Source organism: Chelmon rostratus, chromosome 1 (genome assembly GCF_017976325.1).
Source record: "Chelmon rostratus isolate fCheRos1 chromosome 1, fCheRos1.pri, whole genome shotgun sequence".
In the NCBI taxonomy this organism is placed as follows: domain Eukaryota; kingdom Metazoa; phylum Chordata; class Actinopteri; order Chaetodontiformes; family Chaetodontidae; genus Chelmon; species Chelmon rostratus.
This window is the reverse complement of record NC_055658.1, coordinates 17604711-17619913: the sequence shown is the minus strand read 5'-3', so window position 1 is coordinate 17619913 and position 15203 is coordinate 17604711. Positions and strand designations below refer to the sequence as shown.

Genomic DNA, 15203 nt, shown 5'->3' with positions numbered 1-15203 from the left:
GTTGCAGTATGGCTGACCTGTACAATTTTGGTAAAAGGCATTCAAAATGAGACAAATTATCCCAATATTCATCCAGGGCTCCAAGTCAAAGTCATTTGCATTTGTTATGACTTGTCTTTGACCGTTCAGACTGTCTTTAGTCCACAATAGCCTGCCAGATGTTATATGGACATAGTGACAAAAAGAAAGCCAAGTAAGTGGACAGCGACACCCGTTGTCCAGTTATTGAAGTCAAACACTTGAATGGTTGATACCATCAACAGATTAAAAAATCCCATCAAGTATTTTTAAATTTAAAAAAAATTAAATATAGTGCTGAATAAACAAAGTCCCTGCAAGGTGAAATTACAGTTTGCATGGTTTTAAATAGCAACCTTTGACCTCTACAGGACCACCACTGCACTCAAGATTTGCTCTGTCGCTTCAACAGGAGCTAAGGATTGGATTCATTGAGTTTGTGTTTATATTTAGCCTAATTTGTTTTGGGGTTTTTTTTGTTAAGCTTCTTTTAAACCAAGTTTTTACATGTTTTTAATTCTATATTCATTTATGATATCAATTTTAATATGACTCATAGTTTATTTAAAAAAAAAACAATTTCAAGCAGACAAGAAAGCTGAAGTAACATATTTTGTTCGTAGATAAGCATCACAACCTTCTTATCTGTTAGACAATTTGCCAGTACTTAAAACCCCTTTTTCTTAACTTCACTTCCTCTGTAGTTACTTATCTCTGCCTCTGGAGGGCAGCGTGAATCAAGGTCATGATAGACCCCTTACTCAAAACTCCCTGACCATTGTTTTCTCAAATTACAAGATGCCAGGCCATAATTATGAGATAGTGAAACAATAATTCATGTTAATATTTTTTGTTACTTAACATCAACATTTATATCAAAGGAAAATATGAGAAACATGTCATTTTCTAATGAGATCAGATGCAAAGAAAGAGAGATTTGCTCTAAATGGTTCAGTCTTTCACTTCATTGCTTCTCATTCTGGAGTAAACCCAAGATCCAAGTGCTTTTCCAGACTTTTCCGAGCAAGATTGCTCTTAAAGGGCTTTACACAAAGCTCCTCCACAGGGACACCAAGAGCCCTTTGCTTTGCTTCATAGGCCAGCAGCAAATCCTTGCAGGCCTGCCAGATCACAGTTGTTTCACATAAGTATGAATATTAATGTACAAATACACTAGAAGAACACATTAAGTATCATCATTTCAGTTAAACAAATGCATGACAACATGTTCAGGAAGTATGTAAATCAACTTCTAACCTTGGAAATCTGCGCTTTTTTTATCTTCAAGTTCTTGATGGAACTATTAAAGGAGTCGATATCTTCCTACAACCAAAAACAAGTGAGAGAAGCGCATTAAACACACACCTCATCTTACAAAATATTTCAAGGTATGCAAATCAGGGATTAGGAGCACTAAAGGTGTCAATGACTAACAACAAACCAATGAAGGGAGACATGCAATAGTACCTCAATTTTGTTTGTGACCCCACCAAGAGCAGTTTGGTCCATGTTTGAGGCAGAAAGCACAGAGCAGAGCTGAGCCTGTGTCTTCTCCAGACTGTCTGTCAGAGTTTTCAGCTTCCTTTCCAGCAGTACGCTCCTCATGCCTGCTTTATGTTGCACATTCTGAATATTCTGAGTGAATGTCTTATACAGCTCATCCCTTTCCAGCTGAAGCTGTGTTACATGTACACAGGGGCCCATGTGCATGCACAAAAACAGATGCAAAAACATTCATATTAATACCCACAAGTACACAAAGCGTTTGGCTCACATTCGAGGTACACATGAATCAAGCTAACATTTGAGCAACATGGCATTGTTCAACTCAATCTTAGCACTCACCTTGCTTAATTTCTGTTCCAGTGCCTCATAATCCCATTTCAGATCACTTAGCTCCTTTAACTTGACCTTTTCACTCACATCCTGTCAAAACAGTGTCACAAATTAATATTGTACCTACGTAAAGTATGCTACATATCAGTTAAGGAGACACATGCTTCACAAGGTACCAATTAAAGCACTGATAGCAACAAAGAGAACAACTACAACAGTGAATTGAGTTAAAATTATCAAACATTGACACCAACGCAACCTTTTTAATTTGGTACTTCATTTTCATCACAAGTTCAGCGTTTTCCTCCTCGGCTTTTGAGAGAAGCTCAACAAGACGTTTCTTTTCCTTCAAAACATGGACCAGGTCTTTTTCACTCTCCTCCTGTTTCATCTTCCTGTCTGTTATTTCTGTCTAAGAAAAGCCAATAAAACACAACTGGATCAGTACGAGTGCTGCAACTAGTCAAGTATCAATGATAAATTTAAAAGACCTTTCTCTGTCTGATTTTATTTTGAATGAGATATCAAATTGACTGTTAATTAAAACTAGCAATTTTAAGACATCATCTTGGAAATTGTGACGGGACTTTTTTTTAACCATTTTATAGACTAAACAATAAATCAGTTAATTAGAAAAAAATCAGCACACTCATCAACAATGAAAACAATCATCAGTTGCAAACAAAACTTCCAAAATTTCTCCGTGTTGAATGTGTGCACTTATACCTTTGATGATTCAATCTCATTCACATCCTGCTGTATGCAATTATGGAGTGCGTTAGCTTCACTCAAAGCTTTGTTGTGGTCTTCTATAAGAGTGGCGATGTGCCTGTTCCATTGATCCTCTGTCTCTCTCATCTTAATTTTCCTCATGTTGTCCAGCTCTTGTGGCAGCAACTCCACTTTTTTCTCATACTTGGCTTTAATTTCTATACAAATAGCGACACAAAAATATAAATCCCATTTAGTTTTTGACAGCATGGGATGCTGAATTCAATTCAAAATTAGATTAGTTATTTACCCACGAGCTGCTTCTCAAAGCTGTTCCTTGTTTTAGTCATTTCTTCATCATGTTTCTGTTGAGATAGCAACGTGTTGAAATATATTAGGTTAAGGAGAAACACTAAATCCACAGATCTTTTAGTGCAGAAATAAAATAGATGTGCTGTAAAGTACAAACCAGTTCAAGCTCCTTGACAAGGTTTTCATTGTCAAGTTCCTGCATGTCTACCATGATGGCCCTCATTTCCTTATGAAGCTCAGTCTCTAATTGTTCTTGCTCTTTCTGCACGACCTCAGTGGAGACTAAACCACCTGCTTTTAACTCAGAGATTGTGTTCTGGTGTTCACACAGGAGGTGCTTCATCTTCTGCTTATACACCTGGTGGGGAAAAAATAAAGTACAATGTCAAATTTGTTCAGCCATTCAATATGTCCATGCTTAATCTTTTCTTACCATTTATCAATACACAGCAACATGTGCCAAACATTGGGTGAGCATCCTTTGAAAGTCCACAGTATTCCTGTTAAATGATGTTTTGATCATTAGGACCTGCAGTGGGTATCAGGTTGTGCTGTCATAAAAGTACTGGGCTATCTGACAGGTGACACAGTTCTCAAGGCCTGTCCTGCTTTGCCGTCAAGCTGCCTTTACATCTAACTCTCACCTTAGCAAAGAGCAGATACTCACCGGCCTTACATCTGTACTGTATCTGCTTAGACTAAACTACTGTGGCGGGTCCAACTGCCTCGAACAGGCAGCTTCATCTAAGTGGCCATGGCCCACTCTGATGTCCAACCACCATCACTCTACATCCTGTTGCACTAAACTCACTAATTACCTCCAATTAGCAACCTCTCCCTCTGGCATGAGAATTTTTCTTGGATTAAGTCCCTTAACCTGTTTTACAGAATACCAGAAGATGGTTGCATTATAACATTGATTGTGAGCGTAAGTGTGCAGGAAAGTCTACATGTGTTCAGCTGGGCACCCTCTCATTAACTGCTGCTTCATTCAGTCTAGAACCTTTTTACTTTTACATCACTAAATTTTCGAGGAAAAAAATGCTTTTTACTCCACTTGTTTTATCTGACAGCAACTGTTACTAGTTACTCCGCATTTTACATTCATCCTGAAACAAGCTCATAAAATGATCAGTAATCTTCCAAAATGCAAACTTGTTTGTGAAAATAACTAAAAACGGCAGTGGAGATCAAATCTAATCTGAGAAGAGAAGCCTTAAAATGAATTCAGAGCAAAAAGAAAATGTGAAAAATAATTTGTTATATTATTATCTGTGATTTGGGAGATATTCATTATTTCAGTATCCCATTATACCTGTAGAGAAACTGGGAAAGCTATCGGGCAAGGTTTCATCACACCTGTATTTACAATATGAGCTGTGAGGCTTAATTTGCAACATAAACATAAGACTTTAAATGGGACAGCCTTGTTACCTGTTCTGACATAGTCTGATTTATTTACATATTTATTTACAGAAAATCTAGCCGGTGAATTTGGGTGCAGTCTGCAGGTGTAGTTACAGTACAACTGGGCATTAACCTCACCTTGATCTCTACTTGATGGCGCTGCTCATCCTCTTCTATGTCCTTATCTATGTTTTTCTGTTGAGCCTTCACCTCCTGTAGCTGTCTGTCTGTGATCTCCCAAAAGGTGTGAATCTTGTCCCTCTCCAGCTGAAAGTAGTTTCTCTCCTCCCTCTCTCTATCCAGCTCCTCTCTGAGACGCACAATGTGTTCTTCCAGCTGAAATAAAAATATATTTTAATGTGGCCATATCTGAGCAAGACAATCTCTCCAAGGCTATCTGGGCATGACCCTATAGACTACAAATGTATAACAAAAACTCTACATTAAAAACTGGGGGGGTTGGAGCTCGACAGGCATTTTAGCAGACAGAGAGGCCCTAAAGAAAAAAATGCTACTGTTAGTTTCCAGTGTTCTGAGACCTTGACCCATAGTGGGAACTAAAAGCCAGGATGTCTCAGCTCTACCACATGATTTTTCTTTCTTGTTTGAACTCGTCTCTTGGGAGTCCCTCAGCTGTATGGAGGGGAAGTACTGACTTGTTGAAATACCCCTATGTGTACGTACAAATCAGTTAGAACAGGAAACTGTCCTGTCCTCCTGTCAACATCCAACCATTATCCACACATATATATATACATCACACTTCAGCTCTGACCTGCTCTTTGGACATCTCCTCCTTGGTACGGCCATCTATCAGTGTGGGCGTCCTTGCCTTTGCAGGCTTTTTACTTGTGCCTTTGTTTTTGGGCGGCTGGACAAAAGTTAACATAATAGAAAATGTTAAAACTGGCTAGTGGCAACCTCGGTCATTTCTTCAGTATAACAGCTAGCGTACTTCTTGTGGCTAAAAATCAAGCCCGAATCTGTGCTTTTCGTATGTAATAACAAACAACAAAGGAAACGCACAAGCGAGAAGTCAAATAAGAAATTCACACCAACCAAGCGGTAGCTGCTCGGTAGCTAACAGCTAACATTTAAACGCTACTGTAGCTTAGCTCACTATGAGTCCACACGGTTGAGCTGAATTAATTTAAACAACGCTTTTGCTCACCATAGTATATATTGCGCAAATAACAAGGAGAGGCAGGCAATAGTTTTGAGAAACTAGCACACACTTTACTAGCTCTCATACGCAGATAAATCCACTTCTGTCTTAAGCCTGTTGTGTCGGTTTCAAATATATGTTGCCATAGCAACACAAGCACGCGGTCATCATTATCAGATACCTCAAGGTGGGAATTAACTATGGCGAAGCATGACCCGCCTTTCTCTGCATCTGATTGGCTTACCCTGTTACTCTTGCATTAAACCTAACCAATCATAACTCCTCATAGCCAAGCCTAACCCAACCCACCCAACGAAGAGACCGAGTACTAGCCAATAACAGGAATAGTGTGGGAAAGGGGAGGGGATCACATTCCAACACATTTCTGGGAGAAATTTTGAACTTTTGAACTTCAACTCCTCCTCTGGGCACCCATAAGTAGAAGCTGGTGTACCAACAAATAAGAATGTAACAGTTAAAACACAGTTCTTACGGATTAAACGATACAAAAACGAAAAGGTTCCCTTTATTCCTTCCTGTCTTCAAATCTAAAACATATTCACATTTCTCCATGCGAGTTTTCCTGATCTCGCTCTTCTGGTTTTCATCACCTGGAACAGTAAATCCAACACTCCAAAATTTACATGAATTACATGATATATGTAATCAAACATATAAATATCATGTCACATTGTTTTTCCTTACCTAGTCACCTAATCCCCTCCCTCTGGTGATGCACTTTTTAATGTGTACATGCAGTGGTAAAGTGCTACACCCACAGGAGGATGAACTACTACAACTACTTAGCATTAACAAGGAGATCAGGCCGAACTGCATACCTTTCAGTAACTGGTAGTATAAACAGTAACTGTGTGGCATGACAGACATGACATTTTCAGTATATTGATAGCTCCTATCTAGAATAAATGTGCACTTGTGTTTTTTTAGGAATAACAATGTCCGTCTGTCCACCACTTTGGTACAAACTGAAATAAATAACAAATACTCACATTTCCATGAAATTTTATGCAGTGTTTCATGTGCCTATCAGTATGTATTTTTATAACTGTGGTAATCCTCTGACTTTTATCTAGTGTCTCCATAAACTCAAAATTTGTATGTGTCCAGTACTTTGGTTTTGACCAAAGACCTGCAGAACTTAACCTAAGATGGTGACATCTGCATGTTTACACTGCTATTGTGAACATGTTAGCATGTCACTGTTAGCATTTAGCTCAAAGGATGTATTAGGAGAAAGCACAGACTCAGAGCTGCTTGCATGGCTGTAAACGCAGTCTTGATATGCAACGGTTAAGTGTTGCCAGTGTGTAAGTTTCATGTGTGTGATATATGCTTTTAAAATCAACATCAGGAAAGTGGCACTATAAAGCTGAAGAAAGATTCATGTGAGGGACCAGAATTTAAGATCCTGCATATTTAAATCAAATTCATTACATCAGTCTTGCAATAAATAGTTTTTTGTAAAAGTTTGGTTGACAGTATATGGATGAGGTGGACACAGTATTCAAAATCATTTGTTTATTATTTGTCATAATGAAAAAACAATTTTAAAACAGAGAACTCTACATATTTCCGGATCAAACATATTTACTTTTGAGCATCTTAACACAGGAGGTTATGGTCAAACATTGAGAACGGGGACGTCAAAGAGGTCACAGAGACCTTCACTCTCATCCAGATTATAGACGTACTCCTGTTCAGACGGGGGTGGAGACAGACGGAGGAGCGGAGAAAACACTGGGAGGAGAGGTAAACATGTAATTAACACAAATACACTCCAAGTTCCAATATATGATAGATGAACCCAAACTACAAAAAAAGTCCAAACGCAGTGTAACACGTGAATAAAAACACAATGCAATCATTTGCAAACACACTGTGTTTACCAAGAATGGTTTTACAAAGCATTCCTGAGCCCATGTAGTTTTGAAATCTGTTGCATTAATATAATATAAAGGAAGTCAGAAAATAAAGTGCACTTACCTTCAGAGGCCAGGAGCTCTGTGATTAGATCTGCATTCATTAACTCTGCAGCATGAGGGGGAAGCATACACTTAATCATACACTCACATACAGTCAAATAAACTTAAATAGGAATGTAATCAACATAAATAATTCAGAGACAGAACAACGGCCCTACCTTTAGTGGGCCGTAGTATGTCCTCCAGTTCTTTTGATATATCCCGCACTGGAAAAAAAAAATATTTTTGATAATTAATATGAAAGAAGCACTAAGATAAAAAAAAAAAAGCTTAACGCAGGGACACATTATTGCATTAGCATGCAAGAAATAATCAAAAGACTCAGAGAAAGACCACAGAACCTGAAACCGCTGAGATATATAACTGCTCATCAATCAGTGAGGGAAGAACTTGACGTCTGTGTTATCTCCACCTCAGTTCAGATAAGGAGCACTAATGATGCCGTAACTTAACATGTCATGTATTTTTTTATTTCGTTTCTTGTGTCATTTTAATAGTGTCCAATTAACTGATTCTGTCTAATGTGGTTATTGCAACAGCAGTTCTTTGCCTCTTTCCAGAGAAAACAGAGTAACTGTACAAAAGAATTGGTAACATCATTTTGTTCTTCATACCCTTGAGGTTCAAGATAAAGTCATGTTTTCTCCAATCTAGACTTTAGGATCAATACAGCAAGAGGTTGAGTCCAAGCTAAACCGCAGTGTTACATCTCCCTTTCAGTAGCATATCAACAAACAGAATTACCGCCTCATAGTTGTTTGCTTTCACCAACCAGTCAAGTCACCGGTTGTGGTCACAGTAAACTTGACCTTTGAGCTGAGACCACCAGAACCTAATCAGTTCATCCTTGACTGCCAGTGAGCATTTGTGGAATTTGAAGAAATTCCCTCAAGGCATTCCTGAAATGTCACATTCATGAGAATATAGCATACGTACATGCGTAGGAATGTACCGACAGACAAACCAAAAAACATAATAAGAAAACACACTTTAGAAATTGGACAAACTAAAATACTCACACTCGGATGTATCAGTTCTGTTAGGCTCCACGTTTATGGTTGACAATGACTGAAGACGCTGCATGTCCTCCATGGTCGTTCTTCTAGATATGGTGCTATGTTTTGTATCAGCTGAAGCCTGACAAGGTGCAGTACTGCTTTCTGTCTCATTTGAGGTGGACATGGCTGATCTGGCACTCCGTAAAATGTCTTCAGGCGGTGGGACTGGTAATACGACAGCAGCAGTGCTGGCCGAGTGTTTGTTGAGAAGCAGGACATCTATCGGCCCATTGATGCTTTTTAGGTGGATCTGGTACTTTGCTGGCCTGTTCTGGACCTGAAAGATTTATGCACATATTTCTTCAACCCATCTCATTGAACGAAATCCAAGAAGAAGAAAGAGCAGTGGGTTCCAGTGATGCAGAACTTACAGCTTTAGGAATGGGAACATCTAGCTGTGTGCCAGACGGTGCTCGCACTGCTAACAGTGTGTGGCCTGAAGAAAGAGGAGAGTAAAATGTCCTGCTCAAAACAAAATAATTAAGTTTGGTCTTTATATATTTGAAGTACAAAGAGATTGTTCAGAGTAAAGGCAAAAAGAACCAAACCTCAACAATGTCAGCTGCTGTGGTGATGTAAATGCCATCATGAACATAAACAGCAGTGTTTGTCCAGCTGGGCTGACATCAGTCCAACTAGGAAAATAAACTTTATCACTAAAACATCTGCTGATTCTGAGCTGTGACCCATTTTCATAACTCTACATCTCGCCTGTTCAGAGCTTCAAATTCTCCGGAAACACATTTCTCTGGTACCACAAATCAGTGAGGAATAACAGTTTCTAACCTGGATGTATATCCTCATATGTGGACTTCATGAAAAGTCCATAATGTCCTAGCTGTGTCATATGTGTACATTTGCATTTAAAAAGCTGGAATACACTATTGGCTTTTAATCATGAATCTATGAGTTTTCCTTCAGATACATCAATCACTAAAACTCTACAGCAGCAAAGGTGAGAGAGGAGGAAAAAGAGGAGATATTCATCAAGAGGCTAGGCTACAATGTACATTTCACTCTACTGACTATCGCTGCCGCTCTACTTGGATTTTTAACTGTGTCCAAATATGCTGACACAAAAATGTACACAAGACTATCTAAAAGGCAAGTGTGATTATACATTACCACTGAAGCAGTTGCAAATATCTTCATGATTCACATAGGTCAGAGTAGGTTTGAGTTAAGGTTCAATTTGAAATATTGTGCTAGTTTGAGGAGAGACCTCAAGGACTATGTCAGTGTATCAGAAAGGTGCTCGCCTGAAAGACAGATGTTCAATAGCATTACCTTTACTACAGAAAATACGGCATTTGTGTCATAAAGGAATTAATGTCATGAAATCCAATAAAATCTGGTCAAAATGCTGTGCATCATCTCATTTTCTGTTTAAAATTTACTGTTTCTTACTTTACTGTTCAGTGAAACATATACAGTCTTTGCTTTTTTTTGCAAAAAGGATATTTGCTGCAGTCTTCAGATGTGTTCCTGATGCTCTGTTCAACCCAGAATTTCTGCTGGTCCAACATATGTTCCTTCTCCTCCAAGTCCTCCAGTTCAGACTTCAGCTCCATAAGTCTGTTGGTTAACTCGTGTGCATTTTCTCCTGGCAGTGTACCCCTTAATTTAAAAAAAAAAAAAATCCATAACTATCATATTGCAAAACTTGCAGTACTTTGCGCCACATTCTCAACACACAAGCATATCCAAATGCATGCACACAAGACGAGGTTAAAAACTTACTTCCACTTTACTGTGTTTTTGGACATTTTCACAATCAGACCAATGCCCTCCAGCACATTAGTAATGTCATAGATTCGCCTTTTCTGTCCGACAGCCAGGACCCTTACCGCCTAAAGAACACAAAAAAACTCATTTATTCACCACCCCATCCTTAGCCTCATCATATGTCCTGTTTCACAGTGGTCCACACAGTTTATGATCTGGTTGTCACAGGGGATATGCTGGCTAACTGCACTGAGACCTTTAGAGATCACTTAGAGTGGATTTTAAAAGTCCACAACCCAGTTTCAAAAACATTTAAACTGTAGCACTCAACACACTGTCAGATGTTTGTTTAGGAGGGATGCAGAATTTTGATAACACAAAGCTTTTGCTGACAGTCGCTTCAGCCAACAGCATCAGCTAAAAGCATATATAAATTGCTAGAAAATGGTGAAAAATGTTGATCAGTGGTTTCCCAAAGCCCACGATGACGTCCTCAAATGTTTTGTTTCGCCCACAACGGAAAGATTGAGTTTACTGTCACAGCGGAGTGAAGAAACCATACGATATAAACAGAGAATTTGAACTCTTTTCTTTGAAATAATTGCTCAAACTGATTAATTGATATTAAGTATATATATTATTATATTCATTGTGCAAAAAATCTGATGGAACATGTCCACTCTTAGGGTAGGTGCTTGATGTACTGTGTGACTGACTGGTCTCACTTACTTCTTTGAGGTCCAGCACTCCGCCTTCAGCCTCTTGCAACAACTTGACAAACCTCGTGGTGAGCGCGTTCAGGCTCCTCAGACTCCTACGCTGTTTGGGGTTCTGGTCTCCTCCTGGACTATGCTGGCGACCTTCAGGATCCATTCTGCTGGACGTGAGAGGAAAACAAATAAAGTCGGGAGCCGCCCTACGCTGTGCATAAAGGCCACTTCACACAACCGGAAATATTTCACTTGTCCGGGTATCCTGTGCGAGCCCTTGTAGTGGAATTGAATATACCTTGTGAAAAACACACCACTACTTTCACCACGGGTCGCGTCTCTTCAAATTTATTCTGAAAAGTTTATACCGGAAAGACTCGCGTTTACGCTAATGTTTTGTGTAACTTTTCACTCGTACATTGCTAGTATTGATGTAAAGGGTTTCATTTATTGTATAAATTTGCGTTTTCTCGACACAACGACGACACGTGCACACAAACAGACTACACGTTAGCGCCAAGCGTGAAAGCTAGGAGAATAAACCATGTTTACCTGGAGCGCTGTCTGAACCAGCGTTCAGTTACAGAGTTGCTGCCGAGGATGCGTTAACTTACTGAGCTAATGTTAGCAGTCCGGACGACCACATACTACGACAATGATAATATTTTAACGTGCAATACAAGTTTAGGCTGGCGGGTTAATTAACCCACAGTTTAAATCTGGTGTAAAGCCGATGTTCAAGGCAATTTCTCAACTGTACAAACAGTCCGCCCCTCACTGTTATGGAGTTCGGCGCGTATTTTTTCCGCTAGCAGTAAATACCTGCCTTCACAATAAAAGTCCAAACGTTCGACCCACCACAATAAAATCCATTCGCACTAAAATTATACTATTAAAAGAGCACATTGGAAGAGATATAATTAATTCTTTATCGAATGGGTATTACATCTACACTAAGCATTAAAAACTTCTCCAATAGCATTCAGAATTTCAATTATTGTGTTATTTTCAGAGAATGGCTGGATTAAACTATGGGCTCCTGACTCCTCTGCCACTGAAAATCTTGACCAAAACATAGAAGTCTCTAAATATGCACATTTTTATTGTATTTTAAAACAATTTATTAATTTATTGTTAACTGATACTAGAGGTCATATTTATTTCTATGTTTAATCTTTTAAATGCTAAACCACTTATGTTATATTTTAAAAGTGGTTTATTCTAATTTGTTTCAAAGTTTCTTGTTGTGTATTCCCTGACTTGTTAAATGTGAATGTGCTACACTGTACTGTACAAATGAATTTACCTTGATAATTTTAATAGTCTGGAAACAATCGAGAAATCAAACAATGTTTTCTTTGACAACAGTTTTGGTTTTCACAAAATATCAGATTAATTTGGTAAATGGGCCCTTTCAAGAGAAGACTTGTTGAGATGTCACAGTAGGAAAAGCACAGGTGAAAGTAATTAGCTGCTTCATTTTCAGGTTCATCGTGTTGTTCATCCTGGTTCACTGGGACACTTTAATAGTACAAACCATTGTTAAAGTTATTCCTAATACCTGTACTTTGCTGTAAAATGTCTACTGTGAATAAGGCTTGGTACTTTAATTTGTATGATGTGGCTCACCTAATTTATTTCTAATTTTGTCTTTCCATTTCTGCTTTGTTCCAAGAAGTTTTACTGAGTCCCTTGAGTAAAACATGGAACCAGCCATCAGCAACGCAAATTTTAAGTTAAGTGACATGAATAACTTTAATACAGACACATCTTTGACGGTGAAGGTAATTATTTTTATGGGAATATATCTTGCTATTGTATATGTAAATGGAGAAACATCGCTTTTGTTGTTGTTTGTCACTGTGATATATTTGCCATTTGTTAAATTGCTCTTTAAATAATTAGCAGCGTCGCCTCACAGCTAGAAGATCCCCGGTTCGATCCCGCCTGGGGTCTTTCTGTGTGGAGTTTGCATGTTCTCCCTGTGCACCATGGGTTTTCACCGGGTTCTCCGGCTTCCTCCCACAGTCCAAAAACATGCTGAGGTTACATGATAACTCTAAATTGTCCGTAGGTGTGAATGAGCGGTGTGCGTGGTTGTTTGTCTGTATATGTAGCCCTGTGGTAAGCTGGCGACCTGCCCAGGGTGTCCCCTGCCTTCGCCCGAGAGACGGCTGGGATAGGCTCCAGCCCCCCCGTGACCCTGCAAAGGATTCAGTGGTGTATAGATAATGGATGGATGGATCTTTAAATAGCCTCTTATGATTATTTTGTGTTTTCTTATTAATGACAGTGAGTATGTTCTTCTACTTGTATTGTAAATGTGTTCAATTAAAAAAATAAATTAAAAAGAAACTTTTTTAGGGTTTCCAGGTTTTACACAACAAACTGATGCTAACTGCAAACACCTGTTTCAAACAATTCACACCTGCCTCTGATGTGAAAGAGGAGTGCGGTGACACAAAGTTCACCCCCCGTTCATTTACTGAGAGAGGCAAGGGAATCTCCTCTCATACTTACCTGGCAGGGGAGATATCATGATCGAGAAGGTGGTTCACCTTGGGCGAGGGTCATCCATTGCACTCCGGTTGTGCTGACCCCTGCAAATTCCCCAAATGTGCGAATCTCGACTGCATAATTTCTGGTAGTGGGGGACTGTGTACGCGCTCACCCCTGATCATTATTGGGATGAAGTCCGGCGCTGACACGAGTGGCAGCCTCTCTAGCAGCTCTGACAATGGAACGGCTGCTGCTCCATCACCTGAGGCCACAGATCCACCACGCTCTTGACCCTCTGCAGTTTGCTTACCGGGAGAAGACGGGAGTGGAGGATGCCATCATCTTCCTGCTCCACCGATCTCTCTCTCACCTGGACAGAGGCAGTGGTGCTGTAAGGATTACATTCTTGGACTTCTCCAGCACCTTTAACACCATCCAGCCACTGCTCCTCAGGGACAAACTGACAGAGATGGGAGTTGAAACCCACCTGGTGGCATGGATTACCGACTACCTGACTGGCAGACCTCAGTATGTGAAGCTGGGGGACTGCAGGTCCAACACTGTGGCCAGGAGCACCACAGGGAACTGTGTTCTCTCCGGTCCTGTTCACCCTGTACACGTCCGACTTTCAGTACAACTCGGAGCTCTGTCATGTCCAGAAGTTCGCAGACAACACAGCCATAGTGGGCTGTATCAGGAGTGGACAAGAGGATGAGTACAGGAAACTGATCCAGGACTTCATCACATGGTGTGACTCCAACTACCTGCTCCTCAACACCACCAAGACCAGGTAGATGGTAGTGGACTTTAGGAGACCCAGGCCGTGTCCAGAACCGGTCATAACTAAAGGGGACTGCGTGGAGGTGGTTCACACCTACAAATACCTGGCAGTGCAGCTGGATGAGAAACTGGATTGTACTGCCAACACTGACGCTCTGTGCAGGAAAGGACAGAGCCGCCTGTACTTCCTCAGAAGGCTGGCATCCTTCAACATCTGCAAAAAGCTGCTACAGATCTTCTACCAGTCTGTGGTAGCAAGTATGCAGTAGTGTGCTGGGGGAGCAGCTTGAAGAAGAAGGACGCAGCACGCCTGAACAAACTGGTGAGGAAGGCAGGCTCTGTCGTTGGCACAGAGCTGGACAGTCTGACATTTGTGGCAGAGCGACGGACACTGAACAAGCTCCTGTCCATTATAGACAATCCTGATCACCCACTGCACAGCACCATCTCCAGGCAGAGGAGCAGCTTCAGTGACAGACTGCTGTCATTGTCCTGCTCTACGGACAGACTGAAAAAATTGTACGGTTCTTGAATATCTCTCAGGGAGGGCGACAAAAGCAATAATCAGCACAACAACTCAGTACTCACTACACACTCACACCACACACCATGGACACACACACCTTATCACACACACACATCTATACGCTGGACTTAAGTGTGGACAAACCAATTGTTGCACACTGTCACTTTGCACAACTGCACTACTGTGCTAATATTTAACTGCCAGATGTTTATTTTATACAGCTTAGTTCTATGTTTTTATCTCACTATTTTTTCTTATATTGTTATTTTGTATTTTGTATTGTATTGCCTCCTTGTTTATAAATGGTCTTTGCATTTTGTTCTTGAAAGTTGTTCTTATTTTGCATGCCCTTGTGTTCCCACCCTTTGAGCTTCTGGAACTGTAAATTTCTCTTTGGAGATTAATAAAGTATCTATCTAGCTGAGCATTGTGGGAATCGCTGGGCGATTTGTT

The 15203-nt window shown here is 40.1% G+C and overlaps 2 protein-coding genes and 1 non-coding gene across 4 annotated transcripts; 1 reads left to right on the top strand and 2 right to left on the bottom strand.

The window, feature by feature from the left end:
* Window positions 1-992: 992 nt before the first annotated feature.
* Window positions 993-5089, bottom strand: gas8 (growth arrest-specific 8). Its single transcript, XM_041939920.1, has 10 exons — window positions 5060-5089; window positions 4423-4620; window positions 3035-3235; window positions 2876-2930; window positions 2581-2783; window positions 2114-2266; window positions 1864-1944; window positions 1486-1695; window positions 1276-1341; window positions 993-1139 (listed from the first exon to the last, which is right to left on the bottom strand). The coding sequence occupies exons 1-10, from the start codon at window positions 5072-5074 to the stop codon at window positions 993-995; spliced, it is 1329 nt and encodes a 442-aa protein (XP_041795854.1). The 5' UTR covers window positions 5075-5089.
* A 1911-nt stretch (window positions 5090-7000) lies between these two features.
* LOC121606317 (transcription factor E2F4-like) lies at window positions 7001-11724 on the bottom strand. 2 transcript variants are annotated; one of them, XM_041936563.1, is made up of 10 exons: window positions 11498-11724; window positions 10965-11112; window positions 10251-10360; window positions 9972-10127; window positions 9636-9679; window positions 8882-8946; window positions 8472-8787; window positions 7611-7658; window positions 7454-7498; window positions 7001-7207 (listed from the first exon to the last, which is right to left on the bottom strand). In XM_041936563.1, the coding sequence occupies exons 2-10, from the start codon at window positions 11106-11108 to the stop codon at window positions 7092-7094; spliced, it is 1044 nt and encodes a 347-aa protein (XP_041792497.1). In that variant the 5' UTR covers window positions 11109-11112; window positions 11498-11724; the 3' UTR covers window positions 7001-7091. The 2 variants fall into 2 exon arrangements, with proteins under 2 accessions (XP_041792497.1, XP_041792489.1); XM_041936555.1 differs by having other exon boundaries at window positions 10965-11109.
* A 1733-nt stretch (window positions 11725-13457) lies between these two features.
* Window positions 13458-13621, top strand: LOC121611460. The gene has a single exon (XR_006007108.1). It is a non-coding gene; the product is annotated as a U1 spliceosomal RNA (small nuclear RNA).
* The last annotated feature ends 1582 nt before the right edge of the window (window positions 13622-15203 follow it).